General features: G+C 36.9%; 1 protein-coding gene across 1 annotated transcript in view; it reads right to left on the bottom strand.

Annotated features, from left to right (window-relative positions):
- The window catches only part of vps4a (vacuolar protein sorting 4 homolog A), an 80,109-nt gene that overhangs the window by 6,559 nt on the left and 56,806 nt on the right, over nucleotides 1–16,744 (bottom strand). Inside the window, exons 8-9 of the mRNA XM_028809889.2 lie at nucleotides 12,247–12,328; nucleotides 1,830–2,049 (exon numbers count right to left, since the gene is read on the bottom strand). Of these exons, the coding sequence (XP_028665722.1) occupies nucleotides 1,830–2,049; nucleotides 12,247–12,328 (302 nt within the window). The remainder of the gene's footprint in view (nucleotides 1–1,829; nucleotides 2,050–12,246; nucleotides 12,329–16,744) is intronic.

Below are 16,744 nucleotides of genomic sequence, written 5' to 3'. Positions count from 1 at the left end.
TGGATCCGTGCAGCAGCAGTAATCACTGCACTACTGTGGCACCACAAAATAGCTTTACACACAATATTTTGGCAGCAACACTGATGAAGAGAGTTTGTCAGCACTGATAAAACGTAAAGTTTTTATATTTTTGCTGCTGGAAATAATTAAAACATATTTTCCTATTGCCCACCATTGGCTGATTTTCTTGTTGCACCTACTGCTGCCCAGATAAGCAATAGCTCTCCGCAAATCTGAACCAGAAAACCAGAGACAGATAAGGATAAATTAATGAAGTATAGGGAAAGGACTAATGTTAGTTATTTTGAGCAGGTTGCTTGTCTGAGCTGAAAGTACAAAGAATTTGGAGAATTCCCCTGGGCAATACTGAACATGTGTATTGATGTTTCATGGAGGAACACAGGTGCTACTTTGTTCAAACTGAAGCTTTGTTCAAAATAAAGAAGTCAGTTCATTTTAAAATGGTGTTATGTCATGAGTACTGTCTAGAGAAAGCAAGTGGTGCAAAGGGAGATATCTGTATGAGATGCACAGTGTATAAGTGAAGCTGTGAAGGACACTTGTCCATAGTTTTTCCTGGTATGAATAAGAGCAGTACCAAGGCCTGTGATGTGTTAAGAAATGTTAAAATTAAATAATTCTGAGGGACACATATTAGAATTTCCTCTGTACTCGTATGTGCGAGGTTTGTTAGATATACAGTTGTTCATATATTATGCATGGGTTTTTTTCCTGAGGTATATTACTTGGTAGTTTAAAATGCCAGTTTTTGATAAGTAACATGTACAGAATTTTTAAGAAGCCTCATTGTTCATCTTAATACAGTTTACAGTGGTTGTCAATTTTCTTGCAACCTGTTACCCACAGAATAACTGATAATTATGCAGTGCCTACTGCTTCATATCTTGATAATACACAAATGTCTGATATTGTATACTAGTACTATTTCCTAATCATGCATGCAGTTCAGGTCATAATTCTTCAAATAGCAGGTTGGTTCCACATGCAGTTTCCATTAACTCTTACTTGCTGCCGTGGTTCAAGTGCAGTTTATTAGATGCGGGGACAGGTCAGATGCAGTTCCTGAAAACTGGACCTGTGTAGGACTGTAATGTATGATGCTGTATTTGAAACCGATTAATCTCATTATAATTTCACCTCCCTTACTCAAATTAGTGACACAAGTTTAAATGATTGCAACTACCATCACACTCAAACGTGTAAGAACAATGTATTTTTTTTTCCAAAACAATTTCTCAGTGGGATAAAAGTGACAATAATGAAAACCTGCCTTGAAAGATGATCAGGATTTCCTGATTTATTAAACTAATATATATTATAATTATTAAAGGACATTATAAAAAATAAATTCAATGAATATTAAAAATAAAATCAAGCTTTTTCTTTTGACACAAAATAGTGTACACCATGATCAAAAAGGTGATTAAGCAATGCTGGTACTTTCATTAAGTTTAAAGGAATTAAGATAAAGAACTAGCACATCAGGGACTTCTCTAACATTTTAAGGACTTGCTTGTTACCAGTAATGTTGTAATGTTAATAGTTTTCAATCAGCTCAGATACAAAGTGCAATGTGTTAGAAATTCAAATAATCATGTAACTTTGTTTATAATATAACTCTTAAAAAGCATTATTTTTATCTGAAACAATTATACTCAAATAATTAAAATTGTAATATGATATAAAAATGGTTAACTGTGCAGTCTATCACACAATTTAACAATAGTGTAATAATAATCTACTGTAGAAATGTTTAAAAAAAATGTTGATTTCTGAACTACATTAGTATCTTCCTATTGTAAACTAACCTTTTTAAAATGTGTCGCTGACTGAACTTTGCGTACAGGCTGCATGAGAGCATCTCGTACAATAATACTGATGTCTGCTCCAGAATAGCCATCTGTCTTTCGTGCTAGTTCTCGTAGATCAGCTTCTGAAAGGTTATGCGGAGTGTTTCCCAAATGAAGTCTGAACATCTGAGCTCGTGCTGGCTCCTCGGGTAATGGAATATAAATCCGCTTTTCAAATCTAGTGAGAGAAAAAATCTTTAAACATAAAATAATACTTGAATTTTCAAGAAAAATCAGAAACCAGAGACCACATTATCCTCGAAACAAGTTTTGATTAATTTGAAAACTAGTTTTGGATAGTGGACTGAGAAAAACAACATTAAAACAAAAAATTTCTCAATAGAAACAATTAAATATATGACACAAATAGCAAACCCGCATACTCAATGCTGTGAGAATATAAAAGAGTAGCTAATACCTACGGCTTCGTTCACAAAGATCTCCTTTGATAACTTGGCTGATATAAAAATATGGACACAATTTTATTTCAGTTTTTGATTATGTACCAAGTCTGTGCTGTACACAGAAATGACATAAAAGGAGCAAATATGTTGAGCAAGGAACTACAATGCTTCTCTTTATACAACATTACAGGTTTACAACCTCCAGGTTTCAGAAAGAATAGGGAGTGAGGTGAAGTCACTCTGGATCATGCCACATAAAGCTGGCCAAGAGGAAAACAATCACCCATCAAATCCACTCCTGCCTCTTTTAGAGACTGACCTTGTGTTTTATTGGTAGTCATTGCAAAACACAATTGGAAATTACAGGCATTTCAATTGAAAAGGAAAGTCAGATGGTATAAGAGGAATATGTGGTATAAAGACACTTTCTCCATGACAAGGACCAGTAAAAATACATGCTTCAACTACATTTTTGTATAAAGCTTTTATTTGCAGTCGTGTGCCATTGCACAGTTTAGGAGGTTTTAAGTTTCTCATAATGGTAACTGGTGCTCCTACCTTCAAAGTAAGTTTGTGTGGAGGAATGCGGGAAGGATTGAGTGTATGTAAGAACTCCACTGGACAGCCTCTTTAAATCTCTACTACTGAATCAACTGAATCATATGTCATCTTTGTGTGTATTAAGCTTTGCTAAGAGATAGATGCTGATTTCGTAGCTTTTTCATTTTCAGGCGTTAATATAGTTAGTTCCCTTAGCTAAGACACGGAACGTCACTGACTGGCAACATCACGAAAATATAAAAGTCAGTGTATTTTTTTAAAAGTTTAATTCAAATTAACCAGCAATGTCACATAGCAAGATGGTAAAGGAAAGTGAACTGGAAGAATGTTTTGAGTGCTGTCCGGTTCCGTAACACTGTAGTTTTAATTGAATTTTCGAAATTAGTACGTCTCAGTTTCTTATGCGATGTTTAATTTCAGAAATATTTTGCTAAAAGTTTGCAAGAACGTTCAAAAATTGGCATGTGTCCCATTTTTTATGACCCTATATAAAGATAATTAAAAAAATATATTGTATAAAAAAAAAAAAAAAAAAAAAGTATAAATCAAAATACTGTAAAACTGATGTGTTTCGTAATTTCTTAGAAAAAATAATTTTTGAGATATACAGTGGGTACAGAAAGTATTCAGACCCCCTTCAATTTTTCACTCTTTGTCATATTGCAGCCATTTGCTAAAATCATTTAAATTAATTTTTTCCCTCATTAATGTACACACAGCACCCCATATTGACAGACAAAAAAAAAGAATTTTTGAGATTGTTGCAGATTTATTAAAAAAGAAAAACTGAAATATCACATGGTCCTAAGTATTCAGACCCTTTGCTCAGTATTTAGTAGAAGCACCCTTTTGAGCTAATACAGCCATGAGTCTTCTTAGGAAAGATGCAACAAGTTTTTCACACCTGGATTTGGGGATCCTCTGTCATTCCTCCTTGCAGATCCTCTCCAGTTCTGTCAGGTTGGATGGTAAACGTTGGTGGACAGCCATTTTTAGGTCTCTCCAGAGATGCTCAATTGGGCTTAAGTCAGGGCTCTGGCTGGGCCATTCAAGAACAGTCACAGAGTTGTTGTGAAGCCACTCCTTCGTTATTTTAGCTGTGTGCTTAGGGTCATTGTCTTGTTGGAAGGTAAACCTTCGGCCCAGTCTGAGGTCCTTAGCACTCTGGAGAAGGTTTTTGTCCAGGATATCCCTGTACTTGGCCGCATTCATCTTTCCCTCGATTGCAACCAGTCGTCCTGTCCCTGCAGATGAAAAACACCCCCACAGCATGATGCTGCCACCGCCATGCTTCACTGTGGGGACTGTATTGGACAAGTGATGAGCAGCGCCTGGTTGTCTCCACACATACCGCTTAGAATTAAGGCTAAAAAGTTCTATCTTGGTCTCATCAGACCAGAGAATCTTATTTCTCACCATCTCAGAATCCTTCAGGTGTCTTTTAGCAAACTCCATGCGGGCTGTCATGTGTCTTGCACTGAGGTATGTGTGGAGACAACCAGGCACTGCTCATCACTTGTCCAATACAGTCCCCACAGTGAAGCATGGTGGTGGTAGCATCATGCTGTGGGGGTGTTTTTCAGCTGCAGGGACAGGACGACTGGTTGCAATCGAGGGAAAGATGAATGCGGCCAAGTACAGGGATATCCTGGACAAAAACCTTCTCCAGAGTGCTAAGGACCTCAGACTGGGCCGAAGGTTTACCTTCCAACAAGACAATGACCCTAAGCACACAGCTAAAATAACGAAGGAGTGGCTTCACAACAACTCTGTGACTGTTCTTGAATGGCCCAGCCAAAGCCCTGACTTAAGCCCAATTGAGCTTCTCTGGAGAGACCTTAAAATGGCTGTCCACCAACGTTTACCATCCAACCTGACAGAACTGGAGAGGATCTGCAAGGAGGAATGGCAGAGGATCCCCAAATCCAGGTGTGAAAAACTTGTTGCATCTTTCCCAAGATGACTCATGGCTGTATTAGCTCAAAAGGGTGCTTCTACTAAATACTGAGCAAAGGGTCTGAATACTTAGGACCATGTGATATTTCAGTTTTTCTTTTTTAATAAATCTGCAACAATTTCAAAAATTCTTTTTTTTGTCTGTCAATATGGGGTGCTGTGTGTACATTAATGAGGGAAAAAATTAATTTAAATGATTTTAGCAAATGGCTGCAATATGACAAAGAGTGAAAAACTGAAGGGGGTCCGAATACTTTCCGTACCCACTGTAAAATATTTTAGCATTGAAGGGGTAGTTTCACTCCCTTAGGGTAGGTGTTTCACAAAATCCATTCTCATCTCACACCTAGACCCTAAAACAAACATCCATGCCAAATGTCACAATTTAGGAGATCTAGTGATGAATCAGTCAGTGGGTTTTTGCTTTTTTATATATATAAAAATAAAATCTATATATATTATAACAAATAATTAATCTCTTGCTACAAACATCTTTTGGAATTGTTGTGATGTGAGATTTTACATATAACTTGATAAATATTTTGTATGTCTATTTGTAATTTAGGCAAAGCAATATAATTTAGTGTTTACCCCCCCCCCCCCCCCCCCCCCCCTTTACGACTGAACCTCTTTGAATTTTACGACAGAGTTGGGAGAGGATGTGCCTTAAACCAGTTTGGGGAGTGTTTCTTTGCTAAAATCTTTCATCCCCCGCAAGAAACTTAGGTTACCTTAACATATGGTTTGGGGGCAGGTGTTAAGATGTTCTATTTCCCCCATTGGTCTGAAGTATGGCTGTTTGCAATTGGCTTGGATCAGAAGCTTTTAAGTACCATGATGTCCTATTGGCTGTAGGGGTTGGACAGAGAATGTATAAATCTGCTTGTTCAACCACATTCTCTCTCTCTTACCAACCAACATATGATGAAGTATCTCTCTCTTGCTAACCAACATCTGAAAGAAGCATCTCTTGCTAACCTGTGATGATGAAGACAACACAATGAAGAGCACAGCTCAGCGGCCATATTGAACAGACATGTGGCAGAAAGCTGAGCACCAATGATGCCTTAACTAGAGACATTTAAGTAACTACAAGTCTGTGTGCTGCCTGAACTACATATCACCATTTAATCAGGTTATATGGTTGCCAATATTCAAATGTACTTTGCATTTTGTTATTATTTATGAATCAGTAATACATTATTTTATGTGTAACTTAACTTCTGCTGGTCTTTTTACTACATCTATATCTTCTATATTCCAAAAGATGGAATCTAGCTAACATAATAAAATACATTTCTTCTGTATTTCAAATGATGGCATTTAGCAAACATTAGCACAGTAACACATGTTCCTATACCAATACTGTAACCTTGTTAAACAATAATGTTTGGATTAATTTTGCTTTCACAATGCTACAGCAAAGATGGAGCTTAATATGAACAATATATTTCTCAAGCATTCTGATATTAAAATCAAATTATCACTCAAAAGTTGTAAAAAATAAATAAATAAAAAAATAAAAAAAAATATGTAAAGGAAAAATCTTGTTAGGGACCTTAGCATTAACAAAGCAGTCCTTCAAATACAAGGACCCATTTTTTTTTAACTGGATCATCGTTTCTAAATTGAAAACTGAACAGACACAATATGGCAACATGTTTTATTTTCTCATGCTAATTCCTATTTTACTCTTGCCAACTGCTACAGTTATACAGAAAATAATCATACTGTCAAAATCCTTACCTTTTGTAACTATTTCTAGCTGTGTGACACAACATAACCCCAACATCAAAGTGAAAATGGACATTTTAAAAAATCCTTAATAACTATTCAGATTTAACTGGTAAAATACTTGGTTTGGACAAGTGATTAGCCTCTTAGAGTAACCATTACCGAATTGCTCAGGTATAACCAATCACATTCCAGATCACCCACCGTACCAATTGGCCTGCACTTAACATCAACTGTAGTGGTTATTACTTCAAAATAAACCCATCTGTTCCTTGAGGATTTCATTGCAAGTAGTGTACAGCTATGCAAAAAAAATCCACCATGGTTGAAAAGGCGCTTTCAAAAGAGCTTCAGAATAAAGTTATGGAAAGGCGCAAATCACAAGAAAGATATAAGAAGATTTCTATGGTTTTAATTATCCCTCTGAGGACCTTTAGAGCATTATTAAGAAGTGAGAAGTGTATGGCACCACAAACACCTTGCCAAGATCTGTCGCTCTAAGCCAGATGACAAAGCCAGGAAGTTATTCATCAGGTAACCTACCAAGAAACCAATGGTAACACTGAAGAACTTACAGTACAAGTATTTATGGCTGAGATTAGTCGGCCTTGTGCATGTGACAACAATTTTACACAGAGCTGTCCTGCATTGCAGGCCATATGGCAGAACGTTTTATGCTCATATGTGACATAGACTGAACCTTTTTAGACTGAATACCAAATGCTATATTTGACAAAAAACAAACACATCCAAAATACTCCAAATCAACTGTAAAGCATGGTAGTGGCAACATTATATTGTAGGGAGAGTTTCTCTTTAGTGGCGACTAAGCAAATGGTCAAGAGTGATAAGAAAAAGGAAAATCTGCATCTCTTTGCCAGACAGCTGAAGTTGGGCAGATGGTTCTCCTTCCAGCACAACAAAGACAACTTCAGATGGTTCTCCTTCCAGCACAACAAAGACCCTAAACAAACCACCAAAAAAGCAATACAATGGCTTAACATATTTCAAAGTTGGTTGTGTATGTTGCAATAAACCTACAAGTCAATTAAAAGCAATAATGGTATTTTTACATACCCAAGTGTGTCTTCTTTGAAATAAATTATAGGTGTCCATATTGTCTGCTCTCTTCATTAGTAAAATGGCAATTTGAACATGTATATGACCATGCATCACAGCTGAGTGAATCTACTTTTATCAAAGATCCCACATACAGTTTATGAAAGCCATTTTTAGTTTGTTAGGTTATGTTAAACTGATAGAAGCATTTTCTTAGTTATGTTAGAATCTTACAGTATATACACTGCCTGGCCAAAAAAAAAGTCGCCACCAAAAAAAAAGGTCACACACTCTAATATTTCGTTGGACTGCCTTTAGCTTTGATTATGGCACACATTCGCTGTGGCATTGTTTCGACAAGCTTCTGCAATGTCACAAGATTTAGTTCCATCCAGTGTTGCATTAATTTTTCACCAAGATCTTGCATTGATGATGGTAGAGTCTGACCGCTGTGCAAAGCCTTCTCCAGCACATCCCAAAGATTCTCAACTCTGGAACAGGGTAAATCTGGACTCATCAGACCACGTGGCCTTCTTCCATTGCTCCAGAGTCCAATCTTTATGCTCCCTAGCAAATTGAAGCCTTTTTTTCCGGTTTGCCTCACTGATTAGTGGTTTTCTTACGGCTATACAGCTGTTCAGTCCCAATCCTTTGAGTTCCCTTCGCATTGTGCGTGTGGAAATGCTCTTACTTTCACTATTAAACATAGACCTGAGTTCTACTGTTGTTTTTCTTCGATTTGATTTCACCAAACGTTTAAGTGATCGCCGATCACAATAATTCAGGATTTTTTTCCAGCCACATTTCTTCCTCGAAGATGATGGGTCCCCACTATCCTTCCAGTTTTTAATAATGCGTTGGACAGTTCTTAACCCAATTTTAGTAGTTTCTGCAATCTCCTATGATGTTTTCTCTGCTTGATGCATGCCAATGATTTGACCCTTCTCAAACAGACTAACATCTTTTCCTCAACCACAAGATGTGTCTTTCGACATGGTTGTTTAAGAAATGAGAAGCAACTCATTGCACCAGTTGGGGTTAAATAACTTGTTGCCAGCTGAAAGATAATCGCCCATGCAGTAATTATCCAATAGGAGGCTCGAACCTCCTATTTGCTTAGTTAAATCCAGGTGGCGACTTTTTTTTTTGGCCAGGCAGTGTATTATAGTATAGTCAATGGGAGGTTCTATTATAAGCCCCACAAGCTAAACTGTAAATTAATATTCTAATAATTTCTTATCCCTCTGACTACAGACTAGTTCCAGTTTTAGTTCCAGTTTAATATCTGCCTTGCAGTTGGTAAGGCATGGAGGGTAAAACATTAGTTTTTAAAAGCATTAAATTTTAGAAAGAGCCAAGCCACCTGCACAACCATGTTTCTGTGGTGTGTTGTGTGCATGCACAGTTAAAAATAAAAAATAAAAATAAAAACTCAGAAAATGAAAAAGGATGAGTTTGACAGGGCAGATTAAAGTTCTACAATACAATTATCTTTTTAATACACGATGATTCGCTCTTGCTGAGGATATAGAAATAAAATAACTTAGAACGTGTTAGAGTGAGTAAACTAACTGACACTCACTTATGCTACTCAATTTGTAAATGCAATAGGAGAACATGTAAAACTAATGCAGACACTAATGTTATAAGGCTGGAATGACAGCTCTGTGCTACCAGACAATCCAGAATAAAAGAATCTCCATGAGCAGCAGTTGGTGGACAGATACAGCACTCCGGACATGTCTCCTGGCTGTTAATAGTCCATTGGCTATGATGAGTAGTCACCAGCAAATTCCAACTGTGGACCCTTTGTCTTTGGTTGGTTTATACAGCCTGAGGAAATAGTAACATGGTAGTTGCCTCTGACCCCGGGAAGTGTGCATGAGCATGTAAAAGGATGAAGAGGTTGCCACTAAATATCTGGGTGGAGTGGCAGTCCATAGCTGCTCACCACAAAATTTAACTCAAAAAAATCTGCAAGGAAGAATGGGCAAATACTTCCCAATCAAGGTGCACAAAGCTGCTAGAGACATAGTCAGTCAGATTGGTGGGTGTTATTAAAGCACAAGGTGGCTGTACAAAGTATTACATTTGGGTGACTGATTACTTTTTCAACCCTACTATTGTAGTTTTCATTTCTTAACTAATTTCCAGAACTGTTGCCTTTCTTCTTTACTTGAATGTTGTATGGCAAAATGTGTAAATAAAGCTAGAAAAAAGTTATTTTCAGTGGGTTTTGATGTAAGGCAAAAGAAGTGACTATTTCAAAGAGAGATAATGATTTTCTAGCGGCACTTCATTTTTTCTAGTTAAAGATCTAATTAGAGATATTTGCAATTATATTTTGCTTAGCCACTTTTAATGTAGAATATTGTAATTATGTTAAAATATAAATCTATATCATAATTTCAAATTTTGACATAGCAAAATGTAATTAAGTAAATTGTTCTAATTAAAAGCTCCATGGAAGTCAATGGAAAAAGACTGCCTACTGGTTTCTACCAAACAAAATGTAATTGCAGAGATCTGGAGGACAAAAATGTAATTAAAGGTATTTATAATTAGAATTTCAACTGCTGAAAATGTAATAGTACCTATCTAAATTAGGAATAAGCACAAGGCATTAAATATTAAATTTTCTGCAATAAATTTAGACTAGTCCAAATACAATTACTTATAACTTGAACAACAAAAGTCAATGGAAAAAGTCCCTGAACTATATATGTTATATTGCAAACTGCATTATAAAAATAGTGAATACTGAATTGTAGACACCTGCAGGTTCCACTTTTGGATAATCATACTGTAGGCATTTCAATTTGAATGATTTCTCTTAATATTATATTTCATCCTCACTTTCTTTACACATTTCCTGGTAATGGTGGTAGAAAAGACATGCTGAATTGGGATCACTGGGCCTTGCTATCCTCAAGCAATTTTTTCAGGACCTTCTATTGGGAATATTCAGACACTATCACAATAATTGAGATATATGATCCCTTTAGCACTTCCTAGATTTGTCCCTGATTCTCCACTCATTAGAAATCTGGGGTAAAGAACACTAAGGAGATGCGGTCTGATCAGCTGCTGTCTTTCTGCTACATGTTCGGCTTGTCATCCTGCGTGTCGATCATTTAAAAGCCTGTACAGCAGCTGTCCTTTTGTCTCACTGACTTGTCTCGTGTGACATTAAAGTGTCTCTTGTGGGATGTCAAATTGTCTTCCGAGAAGATCACCTATCGTCTCCTTCCAAGCTTTCCACGATTTTTTTTAATAATAGAGAGAAATCCTTTGACGTGATGAGTCTTTTTGGAAGAGAGAATTTTGTAAGTCAAGTGAGACGAGACTTTGGCCTTGAGATTTTTTCAAGTCACGCCCTCCTCTCAAACATTTTCAAACGTCCATGGTCCTCTAAACTCTCATTCGCATGAATGCTTTTGTCAAAACACACTTCCTGCGCTCTCAGCTCTTATACATTTTAACATTTTCCTCACTTTAAGTTCCCAATTAAAGAAGACATATGTCCAAATATTATTGAAGAATTTCATCATGAAGGGTTATCAACATAAAAAATGAATACAGGTGCAATCCTACCATCGAGAAACGAGGAAGTCAAATGAATTAACGCCAAAAATGTTGATCGGTTGGTTACACATCAAATTGGTTAATTGCGTATCAATAGACTATGCTGAAACAGTGGATCATGTGGAAGATGAAAACAACAACTTACAATATCAACATCCAGTCTAACAATACAACATCCAGTCTTAACAACGTACAAATTACTGTAGAAAGAAGGATATATCCAAGAAAGGTAATGTAGTAATCTTTGGCGAATAACATTAGACAACAAAGGAGATCTTGATATGCCATTTGTATTAAAACGTTAACAGTTTCCAGTTAGAATAGCTTTTGCAAAGACAATTAACAAATCTCAGAGCCAAACATTCGAAAAAGTAGTTTTATCTAATAGAGAGAAAGAAATGAAATTCAATCACGGGCAGTTATACACTGCGTTGATGCATATGAAACAGTTACCATGAAAATAAAAATCTGTTTAAATTGTACATCCGCATCCCCATACGCAAGCAGCAGAACCGCAAAGAGGCTAGTGCAAGGTTGAGGGGAAGCTGGAGCCTATCCCAGAAAGCACAGTAAGTAAGGCAAGAACACTCACTGAACAGAGTATCAATCAGTCGTAGTGTGAACACAAAGACACACACACACAAAGACATTAGGGGCAATTTAGCATTGCCAATCCACCTAACCTACATGTGTTTGGTATGTGGGAGGAAACCATAGCATCCGGAGGAAACAAATGCAGACACAGGACAACATGCCAGCTCCATGCAGGAAAGACCCAGGACATGAACTTGAACATCCTTGTTGCAAGGGAGAAATACTACCACTGTGGCACCATGCCCCCCCCCCGAAACTGAAACAAAACATCTTAAACATTTGTAAAAGAAATATGCTTGGTAAAAGAGGGAAGAAAAAAAGATATATGACAGTTATTATTTTCTAGAATGGACAAAGAACAACCAGTGAGGTGTTTTTTTGTTTTTTTTAAATTAAAAGCACAAATTTCTATTAGAAATTAAATAACTAAATGGACATAATTTAATCTTTACTCTAATATGCTAAAGTAAGCATTTTTTTACCTCCTTCGAATGGCAGCATCTAAAACCCAAGGGATATTGGTGGCTCCAAGGACAAGGATTCCGTCATTGTTGTTGCCCACCCCTAAAACATATATACAAGGACTTTGCATGAAGAGGAAGATACTACAGTCATGCTTAAAAACATAAAATGACATGGCTTTAATGTACAATGTTATTAGTTATTTCACAATATACAACCAATATAGTTGCCAGAAAAATAATCTCTTACACTTCTGGCCATTATAATTGCAACACCATGAAAGACACAAGATATCAAAGTGATATTTATATGGCAGATTAACAATGATACATGGTGTACACATGATTAGATTTACAGCTGGGTCACGCAAGTGGAACACACAGTAATCAGTATTTGGTGTATCCACCCTGGGTGGATATAACCACTTGCACATGGTCTATCTTGAACAGGAAGAGACACCTGATGTTTTGTTTGTGGAATGGCATGTCATGCAGGCTCTATACATGCTAAAGGTCATCTGAGGTAACTTCTGGTGGTCTCTTGCTAGCTAGTCATTATCTGACCATGCCCTGGATGTGCTCTGTGGGGAAAAAACCTGGTGAATGTGCGAGCCAGGAAAGAAGTAGCATATGGTGGTCTTCTAGGAACAGTAGGATGTTTTGTGCCACATGTGGTCAGGCATTGTCCTATTGGAATATCACATCAGAAAACCCCTGCAGACCGGGTACCACCTTAGCCTTTTCAATATTCCTGTAATGTATCCTTAGCTGGTCAAAGTACCAGCAATTCATATGAGATGGTAATGTGAATGACACTAAATAGCACCCACACCATAACACCTGGGACCGGGAACATCCAAGAGCTAGTACACTAACTACCAGCAGTCACTCAATGAAGTTCCTTTCTGGGCGCATCATATACCCAACTTTGGGAAAATCCAGGGGTGTAACTTGCACAAATCATTTTCAAATGTGCTAAGCTTATAATCATTTTCACACCCTACCATGATCTATCCATTCTGCAAGTTTCAAACCAATATGATGTCTTTTTCCTAGTGTTGCATTTTTTAATGGCCAAAAGTGTGTATGACAAGCAAGCCTCTCTCAATGCCACGACTTAAAAAAAATATGTAACAAATAATATGATTTATTTTTAAAGTTACCATTTATATAATTTTGAGTAGCTCATTAAAAATTTTGCCATGCTTTGAAGTTTTCCATCAAATGCATCATTTTTACTCTCCAATGTGGAGAATAGTAAAATCTTCAAGTGCAAATATACACATTTGCTACCTGAATTTTGTTTTAAATCAAACTTTGAAACAAATCATATTAATCAATCAATCTTTACTTTATATTGTACATTTAATTCAGTACATCATTACAAGGCAATATGCGTGGCTATCAAGGACACATTTTCAGCATTTTTCAAGGCTAATACTATCATTAAACTAATTTTACACACACAGCAAAAGATCAAATAAATATGTAAATAAGTGAATAAATGTTAAAATAAAACCATACTGAAATGAATCCATTCAAGTAATACAACCCATTGTATTTTGAACACTAAAAGTTGCGTGGTTCGTTTTAACATTTGCATTTCACAATTGAGATTATACAGTATGCATGTACTTCAAAGTGCTTCAAGTAATTTATCTGTCATCTTGAAGAATGCTTCAAAGTGGATGCTGAGAATGAAACACACATTCATTTTACCTTACAATGTGACAACCCCAACATGTCTATAATGTCTATCAGTACCAATACCCAGTTGCCCAAGTGACAGAGCACACTATCAGACTTTGCTCCCTATCAAATAAATAAATAAATATCAGTCTCAACCTCACAGTTGTTATGAATGCAAATTTAAATATAGATGCATAAACTAATATCATAGACTACTTCTTTAAATCTACTACATTTTATTAATAACTTGCATTTTTAATAATTAATGTCATTCATTTTCTGTGTTTAATACAGCACTAGGCATGTGAATAACTATTTTAATAAAGATTTTCTAAATTCAATGTTGCTCCTTGAGTTAACTAATAATTCAATCAATGCAGTAGACTAATTAATTCACTCACTTAAAACCATTTCAATTTTTCCAGCTTTGTTGCATATGTAGAAGCTAATAACTTCCCATCAGATTCAGGAACTATTAATTGTTGAGAAAGAAGTTCTCATTTTGACAGGCAGGACCATATAACATTTAATTCACAGTGTTTAAACAAGTTAGTGAATACATACAGTATATCAAATGATGCACATTTTTGAAAGATCACACTGATTTTCAAGGTTTATGATTATGAAGAATTAAATTCTGTACTATTTCTCCTTTTGTAATTTTATTCTTGTGTTTTATATTGATATATCAATTTATTATTTTTTGTCACGCCATCTTTTGGGCCATTCAAATTTGGTAATGGTGACCCATTTACTACCATGTGATGGCTGGAATTTTTAAAGTGTGACATCATCAGACCATCACTTTTTAAATTATGATATGCAATCCACCTCATCCAACTTTCTGGGTTTTACAAAAAAAAATTAACTTTGCTAGTTAATAATACTGAATTGTTTGTACTTTAGAATTCTTCACAAGAATAATAACTCAGATTTTTGTTTTGCATACAGGGCTTTGGTTGCAAGATTTTCTCATATCTTTTTATGTTGACCTGAGCCTGTTTTAACATTGCTTTCTCTTAACTCTCAATCCTTGTATGATGTTGTTTTCCTTAATTCTCAGAAGGCTTTTGCTAAAGTCCTGTATGAGAGGCTGGTTACAAAAGAGAAGTATATGCAGTTTGTAGAGTGGAGCAATCTGGTTTAAACAAAGGAAGCAAATGGTTGTCATGTAGGTGATGGTAAAAGTAGTGTCCCACAGGTATCAATGCAGGGACCAGTATTCTTCAGCATACATTAATGATCTTTTTATATACAGTAAACCCTCGTTTATCACGGTTAATCCATTCCAGACTCTACCACGATAAATGAATTTCCGCAAAGTAGGATTCTTTATTATAAATCGAATATTTTCACAGAGCATAGAAAACATGTTTACGGCCTTCTAAATACGTTTTTTTAATAACAACAGCAACATTTATTTATATAGCACATTTTCATACAAAAAGTAGCTCAAAGTGATTAACATTATTAGAGCCCTCTAGACATGAAATAACACCCTTTAGTCAAAAGTTTAAACTGTGCTCCATGACAAGACAGAGATGACAGTTCTGTCTCACAATTAAAAAAATGCAAACATATCTTCCTCTTCAAATGAGTGTGTGTCAGGAGCAGAGAATGTCAGAGAGAGAGAGAGACAGAGAGAGAGAAAAGCAAACAATCAAAAATCAATAGAGCTGTTCGGGCTTTTAAGTATGCGAAGCACCACCGGTCAAAGCAGCTGCAAGGAAGGGAGCGATGTGAAGGTAGTCTTTCAGCATTTTTTAGAGGAGCGTCCGTATCCTCTAGGCCAGTGTGCGAACAGCCCCTCTGCTCACACCCCCTCCGTCAGGAGCAGAGAATGTTAGAGAGAGTGAGAGAGACAGAGAAAAGCAAACAATCAAAAATCAATACGTTCTGTTCGGGCTTTCAAGTATGCGAAGCACCGCGTGGGAACCATATCGTATATCTTTGAGGAGTTTTATTTAATACATAGTACGTGCTCTGGTTGGGTAGCTTCTCAGCCATCTGCCAATAGCGTCCCTTGTATGAAAATCAACTGGGCAAGCCAACTGAGGAAGCATGTACCATAAATTAAAAAGACCCATTGTCTGCAGAAATCCGCGAACCAGCAAAAAATCTGTGATATAAATTTAGATATGCTTACATTTAAAATCCGCGATGGAGTGAAACCGCGAAAGTCGAAGCGCGATATAGCGAGGGATCACTGTATTTAGAATCATTTGTTGTTTCTTTCATATCTAATGTAATCCTAATCTAATTTTTAAATAAAAAACATACATTTATGATCTTGGTAAAAATCTATATATATATAATTCACTAAGTCCATGGCAAGCAAGATGCACGCAAGACATGGCAAACAAGACGCACGCAAGACAGAGCCACGCCCACCAACAATTCACTAAGCAGCCGACCATGGCAATCACTAAGTCCATGGCAAGCAAGACGCACGCAAGACATGGCAAGCAAGACAGAGCCCCGCCCACCAACAATTCACTAAGCAGCTGACCATGGCACGCAAGACAGAGCCCCGCCCGCCAACTCTAACCCTCCTCCCAAGTCCACCCTCGCTCTCGAGGCACGCAGCACCTCACCAAACACCGCCTCAGTTGCTTTCGTCTCTGCTACAGTCCACATGCACCTCTGAGCCACGTTGACTTTTCATTGTTCTTTTCGGTTTCGGCTGCTTTTCTATATATAATCCACCAAGTCGTCCAACCACGGGATATGCATGCACGCAAGACAGAGCCCCGCTCACCAACTCTAACCTTCCTCCCGCGTAATGGGGTACGCACGACAGAGCCCCGCCAGCCAACTCTAACCCTCCTCC

Source organism: Erpetoichthys calabaricus, chromosome 9, assembly GCF_900747795.2.
Source record: "Erpetoichthys calabaricus chromosome 9, fErpCal1.3, whole genome shotgun sequence".
NCBI classification, from domain to species: Eukaryota; Metazoa; Chordata; class Cladistia; order Polypteriformes; family Polypteridae; genus Erpetoichthys; species Erpetoichthys calabaricus.
Note: the sequence above shows the minus strand (reverse complement) of the source record. Positions and strands in the feature narration are given on the sequence as shown.